Genomic DNA, 13901 nt, shown 5'->3' with positions numbered 1-13901 from the left:
TAAAGGCTTTGGGTGCTGGGTCTATCTCAGGTAGTTAAATGAATAAAATCTCCTAGGGTTAAAGCAGAGGTCTGTATCAAAGTTATGTATCTAACAGTGATTAAGATGGAGAGAGCTCCGAGTTATTTATTACTGGCTTTTTGGGTGAGTGAAGATATAGCCAGGGAAGTGGCGTTTTGCTTTCAAGCTTAGTTTGCCCTTATTTCTTTGCCATTCGAATTAAAGGTGAATAGGAGGAACCTTTAGCAAGGGCAGGAGAGTAACCTTCCTATAGGGCAGCAGTGCCCCTTGTTTTCTTAAGCTAGAGAGCATCCCACAATTGAGAAAAAGAAAAAAAAAAGCGCAAGCTCTTTGACTGAGAGAGTTCACGCGTGAGATGAGGATGAGGTGACATAACCCACACGTGAGTAAGTGATGTAAGGGAACAAAAGAATAACAAATGATGAGCAATTCAAACACCAGGCACCTAAGATTTATTCATTCATGCAGTAGTAATGCTGTGAGTTTGGTTCCATTGCAGCAGTAGAAACAAGGCAGATAGGGTGAAAAGTCAAGAACCCCGCTAGACCTTTTGCCCCCCACACCCCCTTTCATATTTTATATTTGCAAATCAAATTATAGTAGCAAAAATGGGTTTGTACACAGGACGGTATTTATACACAAAAATGTAGACATTGGTATCTAACAGTACAAGCCGAAGGGTATCATAAATCCAAAGAAGAAAGAGACTCGAAATTAAATTAATTAATTTGAACCATCTTAAAAAATAAATGTAACACTTGTTAGATCAAGTTTTGTACGGTCAAATTAAAGGGTTGCAACTCGAAATGTTAAAATTGTGCTTGTGCAATAATAACTGATAAATGAATTTTCTATTTATTAAGCTTCAAAGTTCCACAACATTATAATCAAAGTGCGTGCAGTTTTCCATTGTTGAATGAGTTAAGTAAGTAGATCAGTGTGTTCCACGCTCTTTGAAGTGGCTTAGAAATATGTCCTTTCACAGGAACAGTCAAACTAGGGGTCCGGTTTCTGTCAGAGAAGTGAAACTCCCTCAACATAAGATGAGTAGCCGTGTGGATTTTCTGTTAGAACGAAAACAAAAACTGTTTTTTTTTTTACTTCTGCTAACAAGCACCGGTCTCTCTATTTCTCACTTTTATTTATTTATTTTGTGCAGCTCTCTCAGTCTCGCTTGTTTCCTTTGCAAATATCTCTCTCTTCTCTTGTTTGTTTTTATCTGCACTTTCTTTTTACCATTTTGGGATATGAAGATGACCGTGCAACAGTTCCACAACAGCTCCTGTTGTCACCAAGAAAATAATGGCTTGTCCAATTGCTACAGCATATATTCACCTTCCAGCTCATCAATGGAGGTGTTAAAACACATGGATTCTCTTTCTATTACTCCAACCCATCATGTTTATTCTTCACAAAATATTTGTTACTGTGGTGACAATATTCCTGTGAAGGGTCACATGGGGATTTCATATGTGATCAACTGTCCTTGTAGCTTGGAAGAGGATGCCCGAAACTGTGAGGTAGGTGATCATTTTTCTAAGGGTTCTGAATCTATTGATGAGTTTGGAGAAAACAATGCTGCAGTTTCCATGGAGGATATAAGGAGAAGAATCTGTATGAATGAAGGTAACCCTGGTGATTGTTTTCTCAGTGGGAAGGATGTTGGGCAGTCTAAGGTTTGTGCTAGAGGGCATTGGAAACCTGCCGAGGACTCTAAACTCAAGGAACTTGTTGCACTTTATGGACCTCAAAACTGGAATCTTATAGCTGAGAAGTTGCAAGGAAGAACAGGTAAAATCTGTTAAAGAAATTCTAGCAAAGTTCTTTCCCTTTTATGCATTTTTTCCCCTTCATTCATATGAAGGTTGTGCTTGAATAATGACAAATTAACATGTAAAACCTTTTATTAATTTGAAGGTAAAAGTTGTAGATTGAGGTGGTTTAATCAACTTGACCCGAGGATCAACAAAAAGGCTTTTAGTGAAGAGGAAGAAGAGAGGCTGATGACAGCTCATAAAGCATATGGTAACAAATGGGCGATGATTGCTAGGCTTTTCCCCGGGAGAACTGATAATGCTGTCAAAAACCAATGGCATGTTATAATGGCAAGGAAATACAGGGAGCAGGCTAGTGCCTATAGAAGGAGAAAGCTAAGTCAAGCTATTCAAAGAAAGATGGAAGAAAATGGGAACCTTAACTGCAGAGAGGCGGCTAATGGCAACAACACAAACTCCCCTAAAAACCCATCTGTTGGGTCTAACGGCTCTTACAACAAGACTTCAAGGAAAGGAGCTGCGACCTGTGTTAGAGATTTGTTTCTTGGGTCCAAGAGCCACAACTCTTTTTCTCCTGGGGAAGGAGCTTGTAGAAATCAGACACCCTTAGATTTCTTTTCTGGTTTGTCCTTTTGGTCCCTACTTTATGTCATTTCACAACCTTTATGCATTTACTTTTGTGCTTCCTTTCATTGGCTACTTTATGCTAAATTTACAAATCTTTCATGAAGTTTCTCTTCTACGTTTAGTCATCCTAGTGTAAGTTTAACAGAACTGTTGCATTTACAAGTTCATATATGACTAATCATTAGTGAAGTTCAGCTTTAAGTATACTTGTTTATTTTCCAAAGAAGGCCATCTTCAATTTCTTGGTCTTTTGTTAGAAAAAAAAAGCATCTCTTTGCTGCATTTGATTATTGATTTTTCATTACTTTTGTGAAAGGGTAAATTGTGTGTTTTTGCAGATTACATTAGACCAGAAAGATTCAGATGGAACAGTAGGCAATGCAATATGCTCCACGACGAAACAACCTTGACTGTTTCCCATCCATATTCTCATCCTTCACAGATGTTAATGCAGCAATCAAGTAACCATCAGCTATCTGGTTTCTCAGACTCCATAGCATCAGCACCTCAGGTCACAGTCACCGAAACATCATCATCATCACCAACAGCTGCAGAGAAGGCAGCAGCAAGCCGTTTGGAGACTACTGCATCACCACCACCCTTTATAGATTTTCTTGGAGTAGGAGCTTCATAAAGAACAAGGCTTTCCAAACCTGGTAAATGGATTTAGAACTAAAAAGAGTGTCCAAAGAATAGCTCAGACGTCAATGCAGGGCAAAGAGAAAGGATTTATTTCTAGATTAATAAGGATTCAGAAGCAGCCCTTATTATCATCAGCATCTCTGTCCTTGTAACCATTCCCACCAAATCCAACAGTTGAACCGGTGAACTAGTACTCTTTTTCAGTCTAACAGTGTTCCTGTTTCTTTCTTTCTTTCTTTATTTCAATTTCTTCTTTTTATAAGAAGGAAAGAATTAATGTAGAAATTATGGTCATCCATGGAAACTAAAATGAAAAAGAAAAAGAAAAACTGAACGATTTTGGAGAGTCTACTTTCATATTGCTATACATGTTTACCTTTTAGTGGAAGGAAACTTAAAAAAATTGAAGCAAGTTCAATATGGAAAAGAAGGTTTAGGGTCCTTTTCCTGTGGGGCAAAGAAAGTGACAAAAGGTTCAGTGATGTGCTAATGCTGGAGAGAGCAGTAACAGAGAGGGTGCTATTGGAATGGAACAACTGCGGGAATATTAAGTTACAAAATAGAACAGAACAAAACATAGGTACTTTTCAAACATAAGATTTTCATGGGCCTGGAGAATTCAGGCGTAGGCGTAGATATTACTTACTTGTCACAACCATCTTACATTTGCATGAGGCTCTTCAAGAGATATATGCTTATGCCTTTACCTACTTCCAAATCTGTGCACCATTATCTCATTAAATTTTGCCTTTCTTGCCTGCCTGGCTCTTCACAAACACATTTTGTGCTTGAAACCTTTTGGTGTGGCTATGAGTACCGATATATGTTCAGCCTGGATTTCTCCCACAACCTGCATGTTATCTCAAGACATTTTTCGTTCATTCCCCTTCGTCTTATAAGACTAAAGCATATGAAGAAGGCGTAGGGATACCTCAGCTGCTGGGTCAATCTTGTGGTTCCCTTTGGGTATTGTTAACTTGTTCCCAATTATAGCCTAAGGACTTTGGCCTCTTCAAACGATGACACCAACTTAACTTTTGGTGAACAGTGAACGGCTATTAATTAAATTAAGACGTTATAAATGATTCAATCCGAAGATGTAAATAACATAATATAAAATCAAAGACAAAAATTGAATATTTATTTCTCAGTCGGATCTTAATTCTTAATTTGGCATTTCACTTTAAGTGTTTTCTATAGCCATAGCTGACAGAATTAAAAGCTCTGATATCTCTAGCAGTTCAACAAATGATAATAACTCCTTGAAAGCCACAAATGGGCAGATTTTCCTCTACTTTCTGTGTTGATCTAAACAACACTATGGGGGCTAAAATGCTTGAATATTTTGCTAGCTAACAACATATTTAGGCACCTTTAATGTAACTAATTTCTTCCAAAACCTCAGTTTAAGGACTCAAAAACCATATCTTATGAAATTAAATCTCTTCAACAATAATAAACAAACTACTTCTCAGGGCATGGCCAAGGGAATGGATCCTGCAATGTCTGAGCTCATATTGCAACTTGGGTCTCTTTTCCCGAGGGCCCAATCTTTATTCCTCAGGGCCTTCTGAAAGCACAGGTATCAAAAACAATTTTGTTTCTTCTAGGAACAGTCTACGGGATCTCAACCAGACGAATGTGGATGACCATTCGGCTAGGTTTTTCAACATTCACATTTACTTTTATTCATTGTCAATATTTGCTGCTTAATCATATTGTAGCCAATTTATTAGTGATTTCTTTAAATTCTGATATTGCAATTGGTCAAATAAGTAAAGTGTATCCAATAGTTTAAGATAAAATAAATTTAAAATCTAACACTAGACTCTTATAGATGTTGGTTTTGGTTTCTAACTTACAATTTCTCTTAACATTTATTTTACAGCAAATATACCAACAAGAAGTAAAACGATTATACACATAGATTGTATTGAAAGTAAACTGAAACGAACGACACAGCTCATGGGTTAATTCCACCTCTTTATCTTCTAGTCGAGAAAAAATTCCATTGCACTATTTAATACTATTTGTTAGAAAAGATCATTACTTCAATGATCAACTCAAGTGACTATTAGGCATTATGTACAATAGACCTCTTTTGAGTAACTGTAATCCATGAGATACATTAACTTTCTTTTTAGTATTGTTATTCATTATGTCATTAAAATATATTCTTGAGTAATTGTTTCTTCGTGTTATATATATATAGAGCTTTGATAGTTTATTGGACAAAACAAAATTTCGAGAACACAATTTTTTAGCAAAAGTAAATATATTTTCACTCTAAGCTCTCTCTTTCTATCTCTAAATATTTTTTATCAAATTCTCTTATAATTAGTCCTTTTTTTTTTCCTTATTCTCAACCTTAGTCTATACTTACCTATTTTCTTTCACGATACCCAATACTTTAAGGCTGTTCCAATCTTCTCTCTATGGCCTCTAGCACATGTTTTATTTATTTCCCCACTCTCACCAAATTGCACTCGCTTTGTTCTATGTTAAGAATAAATGGACTAAAATATATCTCTTGTTTTATTAGACTAATATTAATAGCAAATAAACACTAAAAAAATCTTAAAATATTAGAAAATAAAATTAATAATATATTATGTAAAAAAGTAAGGAAAATAAATATAAAATAATTAAGTTTAAATATGGAAAAAAGTTTATTTTACTTCAATCAACAAAACATTTCTTGTAATGTATTAAAAAACCTTATGTTTTTTCCTAAATCACCCTTAACTTAAAAGCAGATTGATAAGATTGTTAATCTTATTATTGATACCATGTAGCAAAGAAAGTGATTTTTAACATCTTCTTCCTCTAAGTTTAGATTTGGAACGACTTAGCTAGCTCCAGTTTTATACATCCAAAAAGTTTGAACTTGTAACCTATGATTTGTGAACTTCACCAAAATAAATAAACAAATGATAAAAAGAAACGGCCTGCTGCCTTGAAAAACTCCAGGCGAAAGAATGGCCACTCTAAAAGCAGCAAGTACCCAACTGGCACCATTTTTATTCCTCAAACACATAATCAAGCTCCTAAAAGTCTCAGCTGACACAAAAAACTTAAGATTAGGCAAAATAATCCACACCCATTTATTAGTTGCCGATCGAACCTCAAGAGAAAATAGCGTATACCCGTTAAATTCTTTAATCAACCTCTATGCGAAATGTAGCCAAATTTCAACTGCCCAGAAAGTGTTTGATAGAATGCCTGATAGAAACTTGGTTTCTTGGTGTTCCTTAATGACGGGGTATTTGCAAATTGGGTTTTCACTGGAAGTGTTAAACTTGTTCAAAAATATGGCTTTAGTGGATAATTTGAGGCCTAACGAGTATAGTTTCGCACTAGTTTTTTCGGCTTGTTCTGAGTGTGGGAAGGTTTTAGAGGGTAGGCAGTGTCATGGTTATGTGTTGAAGTCAGGGTTGGATTTTCATCAGTATGTTAAGAATGCATTAATAAATATGTATTCAAAGCTTTCGGATGTTGAAGGAGCTATGAGGGTTTTCAGTTTAGTGCCTGGTTATGATGTCCTTTTGTATAATTCGACTTTAAATGGACTCTTGGAAAACGGATTCTTAAATGAAGGGGTTGAAGTTTTGGAAAGGATGATCGGAGAGTGTCTGGAGTGGGATAGTGTAACTTACGTTACTCTCTTTGGACTTTGTGCTTGTATTAAGGGTTTGAAGTTGGGTACACAAGTGCATTGTAGGGGTTTGAAGAGTGGTGTTCAGTTGGATGTTTTTGTTAATAGTGCAATCATTAATATGTATGGGAAATGTGGAGAGGCTTTTAATGCTAGGAAAGTTTTTGATTGGTTGCAAGTTCGGAATGTGGTTTTATGGACTGCAATCATGGATGCTTACTTCCAAAATGGATGCTTTGAGGAAGCACTAAATCTGTTTTCTGAGATGAAACTTGATGATATTTCACCTAATGAATTCACTTTTGCGGTTATGTTAAATTCTACTGCAGGGTTGTCTGCACTAAGACATGGACATGTACTATATGGAGAGATTGAAAAGTCCGGTTTTAAGGACCATGTTATTGTTGGAAATGCTTTGATTAATATGTATGCAAAGTGTGGCAACATTGAAGCAGCAAGTAAAGTTTTTTCAGAAATGATGTATCGAGACAGCATTACATGGAATGTGATGATATGTGGGTATTCTCATCATGGGCTAGGTAAGGAAGCTATGGCTGTGTTTCAAGACATGTTGGCTGTAGGAGAATGTCCTAACTATGTTACTTTTGTGGGTGTTCTCTCTGCTTGTAGCCATCTGGCTCTAGTAAAAGAAGGTTTATACTACTTGAACCAATTCATGAGACAGTTTGGAGTAGAACCTGGGTTGGAGCACTACACGTGTGTTGTTGGACTCCTGAGCAAGGCTGGACTACTTGATGAGGCTGAGAAATTTTTGAGGTCTATACCAGTCAAATTAGATGTTATTGCATGGCGTACACTGCTCAGTGCTTGTCATGTCCATCGAAATTATGTTTTTGGGAGGCACATAGCAGGATTACTGTTAGAGATGGACCCTAATGATGTGGGAACATATACACTGTTATCTAATATTTATGCAAAAGCAAAGAGGTGGGATGAAGTAGTGAAGATCCGAAAACTGATGAGAGATAGAAATATCAAGAAAGAACCTGGAGTGAGCTGGATAGAGATAAGAAATGTTACCCATGTTTTTGTTTCAGAGGATTGTAAACACCCAGAGTCAAGTCAAATTTATGAGAAAGTAAAAGAACTGTTAGCTAAGATTAAGCCATTGGGATATGTACCAGATGTTGCTGCTGTGTTGCATGATGTGGAGGAAGAGCAAAAGGAAGACTATCTTAGTTATCACAGTGAGAAATTGGCCATTGCATATGGCCTTATGCAAACTCCCTTGGAGGCACCTATTCGGGTATTTAAAAACCTTAGAATGTGTGATGACTGCCATTCTGCTGTGAAACTTATTTCAAAGATCACAAACAGGATGATCATTGTCAGAGATGCAAATCGCTTCCACAGATTTCAAAATGGATGCTGTTCATGTGCAGATTACTGGTAATTGGTTCATTGACTGTTTGCTTCTTGATGACGGAAGAAGAAAATTGTATGTTCTGGAACACAGAAAACATGCATGCCAAATTTCTCTCCAAGACAGCCAGGGATCATCGATCTTCATTCTATCTACCTGGATACTATGTAAGTATTAAATGGATGTTCTTGAAACAGCTTATATCTTTGCCTATATTATCATTTATAATTACATAGGACTTAGGAATGGGTTCCTTTCTTTCAGGTCATAAATTCCAATGTTAGGGTGTATATGCGGTTGACTGATGCCCTCCTGCCCATGTTACTGAAAGCTTAAGGCACGATCCTTTTAGATGTTGATGTAAAATGTTCAGGTACATTTATGAATGCAAGAACCAAAGATGGTTTCCATATTTCAGGAACTAGAGAACGAAAACAGCCCACAGATATGCCAGACTAAGTGAAAAGAAAATGTTCCCTAATTCCTACAGCTTGAATACTGGCACGGTTGACAGATTTTGATTCTTGCTTGGAAAAATCAAATTATTCTACATTCATCTGCTTGCTCCATTTTCATTTTCCCCTTCTGCTCTCTGTAGAAAGGATGAATTCAGAGGGGGGGGGGGGGGGGGGGGGTGTAAGTTTCTATAGTCAACAGTCAGTCTTTTTTCCATTTTTGGATATATATATACTCAACAATCTTTTCACTTTGTAGTACAGAAAAATCTGAGATGAGAATGAGCATGGATGAGTTCTAATCTTGTTGAACCATGGAACCATGTTTGTCTTCAATTAGATTATCTTCTTCTTTCTCTGTTGTTTCCTCCTTTTAGCATCAGTGTGGGTTTCTTAGAGAAAATTAATATGCAGGAATAGGTTCTTTCTATATTATATGGGGGCACCTCTATACTACTAAGTTTCCTTTAAATAGAATCAAAATTTTCCCTGGTAATAAATTCCTGATGTCTGAAAACTATTTCTAGTAGACAGGATGAGCAAAAATTTTTCCTGATTTTCTGAGAGATTGATTCAGATTTATAGTATCTTACCTTGTTTGCAATCACAAATTAGTATAGGGCGATACTTAGTAATACCAATATCTGATAATAATAGTCATAATCGCAATTACAACAAAAGAAAAGGAAAAATCAATTATATCAAAACCACCTAACAAGAAATAGAGGTAAAAATTAATCAAGTCTAATAGTATTTATTAAGCTTCCAGAAAAAATTAAAGGAAAAAAAAAGACTGATTCAGCAAAAACTGCTCTCCATTAATTTTACAAATTCCTGAAATTCTATTCTGCCATCTCCATCTTCATCAAAGGTTTTGATCATTTTATTGCAGTTCTCCAGCTTCAAGCCTTCCTTCAATCCCAAAATACAGAGAACTTTCTGCAACTCCTCTGCATCAATAAACCCATCTTTATTCACATCAAAAACATTAAAAGCTTGCTTCACCTCTTCCAAACTTGGCTCCTCCTCAAACAACCTGGAAAGCTCATCAGAACCAAATGATTCATTTAGCTCCTCACTTTCTTGGTTGCAAAAAAGTCCCAGATTTCCCATCAGCTTCTCCACATCTTTTCTAGACACTCTCCCCTCATCTTTCTTCTTCTCAGCAGATGAAACTTCCTTGTTTAAACACTCAAAAGCCAGGTTGTTCTCCCAGCCTGATGTCTTTGAGCTGCCATGTTCATACTGGGATTGTAGAAAAGACCAATATCTTGAGAAAAAACTTCTAATGCTATTATAACATATTAAACTATGAAACAACAAGATCATATCAACCAATTGAAACTGGCTAGAGTTTGCTGATGATGTCTCCATTTGAACTAAAGCAATATAGTTGGGTAAAATTTATGACTAAAAAGAAGTAGAACTATTTGGTTTTCTTCTTTGTAGTAGGACAGCGAAAAGCTTGTTGGCCAGGTTGAGAGAATGATATTGAAGAGGAACAAAAAAGAATAGTCTGCGTGGATTGATGGAATGGTGAGGTTCGGGAAGGGTATTTTAAGGCATCAAAGCTGGTCAGTTTTGAAAGGAGGTTAGGAAGTTGCCTGTATGCTGCAGGGAAGAAAGAAAAAAAAAAGGATTATAAACATGAAAGAAAAGAATGGGTCATTTCTTGTTTTGTTAAAGAGGAAATTTCTGTTGTCCTGCTAATTGGGAGCAGCTAGAAAACTTGGTCAGCTTGGCCTACCTTTGTCTTGTCTTTTATGTACCTGGAGTATTCTCGTTTCGTGTTTGGAACCTGCCCATTCCTTGTTTGAGTGGACTTTCTCAAATGACTTTTCCGTTGAAGTTTCTAGGAAGTGGATATTATAGGCGGCTAATTATTGATCATACGTTCTACTTTAGGCCATAGAAGAGTCAATTTCGTGGTGATTGTGGGAGGGAGGGAGCGTAATTTTCTTGTTGGCAGTTGAGTCTACATTGGAAAAGGGGCGTTGCTTTACCTTTTGTTTTCAATTTCAACAATCTTTACGCACACGTTGTGCTTGCTTGCTTTTGGACGTAAGACAAGGGAAGATCGGTGAGTGAAAAACATGATAGCTCCACTGAATTTCTTTTGGTCAAGCCCCTTTCCTGGCTCCTTCACTGCCCTTGAGTTTTGGGTAAGTCTCACATCATTCCTTCTAACATCAAATATTATCTAAGGTGTGATGCTGAATTTTTTTTTAATTTTTGGATTTAAACTTGTTTTTTAAATAGAAAAATCAGAATATTTTTTTAAATAATAAAATCATACACCAATCAATAAATTAAATGTTCAGATATTGTGATTTTGATTATTAATCAATAATCAATGGCTAACATTCATAAAATAGTGAAGGAGTGTATAAACCGGCAGCATTTTGATAATCAAGATTGTAAAATGGGTTAGTTTTGAAACAGGATGTAAACTTTTATTCAATAAGAATTAATATGGTTTTTTTTAAGAACAATGCAAAAAGAAAAAAAAAACACATGGATTTATGCCCTAAAGTGTTGAGAGAAGTGTGATTTTTCTTTATTTTTTATTTCGTTACTTTGCAATATATTTTCAATTACTACTTTACGTGTAAAAGATGCAAGGAAAGTAGTAGGCCAAGAGATAATAAAGGGATCCCACATGACCCAATTTTTGTTGAATGTTGACTAGGGATAATGCTTGGGTGAAGGGCTCTTTTTTGCTTTGCATTTTCTTCTCATTTCCTAGTAATGACGGTTCATCTCAATTCTAATTTCGTAATGTTATTGCATCACAAAGCCCATTTAGAAAGTGATGTAAGTAATTGCTACGAAAAGTGTAGTTTGTACTAGAAGATTCAAATCAACATGTGTTTGACATTTATAGCAAACACACTCTATATATTACACCTTATCAGATTCTAAATATTATTATCATTTCTTCCCACTTAAATATCATCTTATTTTAATTTATTAAAAATGCACACACTTATTTGTTCCAACACATAATTTCTCCTATGAATCCAAATCCCACGTTTCCACAGTAAAATATAAAAATATTCTTATCAATACGCTCTTTAATTCTATTTTATCTCTTTTTATTTCGAAATGCTGATCATTCGTGTTTATCAACCGTTGCTTATAAATATGAAAAGTTATATTTATCCTCAAATGTCATACTGTAATTTAATTTAATAATAATGAAATCATTTTTTATTCAATGTTTATCGATTCAAAAAATAAAAAAGAGGCACATAGTTATGGAAAAAAGGACAAAATTAAAAAAAAGAAATTAGTTAAGATTATTGTATTAACGATTGAAAAAGTTCATAATTTTGAAGTTAAAAATAAAGCTCTAAAAATATTAAGTAATAATTGTTCTAATTAAACTAGGTAGAATTTTTTTTATTCTTTTCTTTTCTTTTTCCTATTTCCTCTGTGTCCTTCCTCTTCCCCTCGTGTGTATTCTCATTCGTGTGGTATAATGGTTCCTTTCTTTTTCTTCCCCTTCTTCCTGTATCTCTCTCAATTTGATCACTTTCTTCTTCTCTCCACGCACCACTATGACTTCAATCCTAACATTAGTATCACCAACACACTGTACAGTGAATTTTTCAACAACAACTACAAAACTTGGACAAAATTACAATATTTTACCAAAAATAATAATTCAAATCTCATAAAATTTCATCCTATAACATTTTTAAGTTTAAAATGAACCTCACAAGAGCTTGGCTGAAAGTCAAATATATAGACCATTATTGATGGAAATTAGATCTACTCTCATTATGCTTCAAATTATCGGATTTGTACATGTTATTAGAGAAATATTTGATTTTAAAACTTTTGTTGTTATTGGGCTATGTATTAAACCAAAAAAAAAAAAAGAGAATAAAGATGAAGGTGGTGACTGGTGTTGATGAAAAGTAATAAAGAGAGATAGTGTAAAGAAAAAGAAGGTAGAAGACACTAAAATTAGTGGTTTTAATCTTTGAATTCTTAACATTTTAAAATGATTCTATTTTGATGTTTTCATCAAATTATTCTCACCACATTGTAAAATTACATAAAATATCATGTGAATGTGCTTTTAGTATTTCACATGAATATTCTTTTCAGTTATTAACGGAATAATGCAACAAACGGATAAAAATGTTAAAAACGATTCAAAGATTAAAATCTAATGTAACGTCCTAGTTCTTTATACTCGTGCATTATAGAGTAATAATATGCTTAGTAAAAATGTGGAGAATTAATTTTGAGCTTAGTGTATAGGGGTTTAACCTCAATTGGTTGTAAAAAAAAAATTGAGAGAGAATTTATAATAATAATAATAGAAAAAAAATATGTGTGGAAAATGGATTGATGGGGAACAAAAGCCCAAGAGATGTCGGCTAAAGTTATTTTTATTTATTTATTTTTGCTGCTGGGTCCTGAAGCTCAAAAAAAAAAAAAAGGAATGAACCCTTAATTAAAGAAGGCCCAAGAAGGCCCAAAAAGAAAAAAAAAAACCAAAGAAAACAGCAGTTTCGAGGCTGGCTTGAAACTCCTTTGTTCTGTCCGCCCCTTGCTTTGGTGAAAGAAAACTTAAGCTTTCTTCTTTTATCCATGAGCTCCCAAGTTTCCCTTGAGATCTTCAGGCATTGTAGCGGCACTTTGGGGCTTAGAAACACACACCAAAGCCAAGCCACAATTGGCTCAAGCTGAAGCAATTTGGAGTTAGGGTGCTTTGGGTTGGCCACTGAGGTAAGAGTTTGAGGTATATTGATGATTGGAAATTCTGAGATTTTAGTTTGGAAGTTGTTAGTAAAGAAATGAAACTGAGTTATGCTTAGAAATCCTGGAACTTTCTGAAAACACGAGTTTTGAGATTTTATTCTGTTTAGGTGGTGTGGGAGGCTCAAAAAAAAAAGTGTGGGAGTTTTGAGATATATATATATCTGTAACACGGGAAACCAGCATTCTATACCTTTTGACCTTCAAAAGGCTTTCTGGAAAAATCTATTCTGCTGTATAAACCACATTGTTCGTGTTTTCTATATAATGCTGAATGCGTCTGTGTAGTATGCTATTCCATCTGATGAATATGGTTCCGGACGAGTCTGTAATGATCGAATAAGACCGGTTATTCCATCGGTGGCTTTGGCACCGAATGAGTCTGATATACATTTGTTTACTCTAATATGTATCTGTTTATTTTAATGAAGTTCTGTTTTATGTTCATGCACTTCTAAGGCGTGCATGCTTTGTCATATTGTATTTTTTTTTTCCTCTGTGATGAATGCCTAAGACATATTTGCTTAGTTTAAATTGCTGGGCAATTCTGACTTAGTCTGGGAGACTTG

General features: G+C 35.1%; 3 protein-coding genes across 3 annotated transcripts; 2 read left to right on the top strand and 1 right to left on the bottom strand.

Annotated features, from left to right (window-relative positions):
* Positions 1-1268: 1268 nt before the first annotated feature.
* On the top strand, positions 1269-3297 carry LOC18594955 (uncharacterized). The gene is made up of 5 exons (XM_088805713.1): positions 1269-1421; positions 1542-1812; positions 1939-2180; positions 2229-2418; positions 2762-3297. Exons 1-5 carry the CDS (start codon positions 1269-1271, stop codon positions 3055-3057), a joined length of 1152 nt encoding a protein of 383 aa, XP_088661839.1. The 3' UTR covers positions 3058-3297.
* A 2689-nt stretch (positions 3298-5986) lies between these two features.
* On the top strand, positions 5987-8660 carry EMB2744 (Pentatricopeptide repeat (PPR) superfamily protein). The gene is made up of 2 exons (XM_018118928.2): positions 5987-8271; positions 8369-8660. The coding sequence occupies exon 1, from the start codon at positions 6044-6046 to the stop codon at positions 8132-8134; it is 2091 nt and encodes a 696-aa protein (XP_017974417.1). The 5' UTR covers positions 5987-6043; the 3' UTR covers positions 8135-8271; positions 8369-8660.
* Positions 8661-9293: 633 nt separating this feature from the next.
* Positions 9294-10176, bottom strand: LOC18594957 (putative calcium-binding protein CML46). Its single transcript, XM_018118816.2, has one exon. It carries the CDS (start codon positions 9931-9933, stop codon positions 9358-9360), a length of 576 nt encoding a protein of 191 aa, XP_017974305.1. The 5' UTR covers positions 9934-10176; the 3' UTR covers positions 9294-9357.
* Between the last annotated feature and the right edge of the window lie 3725 nt (positions 10177-13901).

The sequence above is a fragment of the Theobroma cacao genome, chromosome 4 (genome assembly GCF_053813885.1).
Source record: "Theobroma cacao isolate CCN51 chromosome 4, ASM5381388v1, whole genome shotgun sequence".
Lineage (NCBI taxonomy): Eukaryota > Viridiplantae > Streptophyta > Magnoliopsida > Malvales > Malvaceae > Theobroma > Theobroma cacao.
The sequence above is the reverse complement of the archived record's forward strand: the minus strand, read 5'-3'. Positions and strand labels throughout refer to the sequence as shown.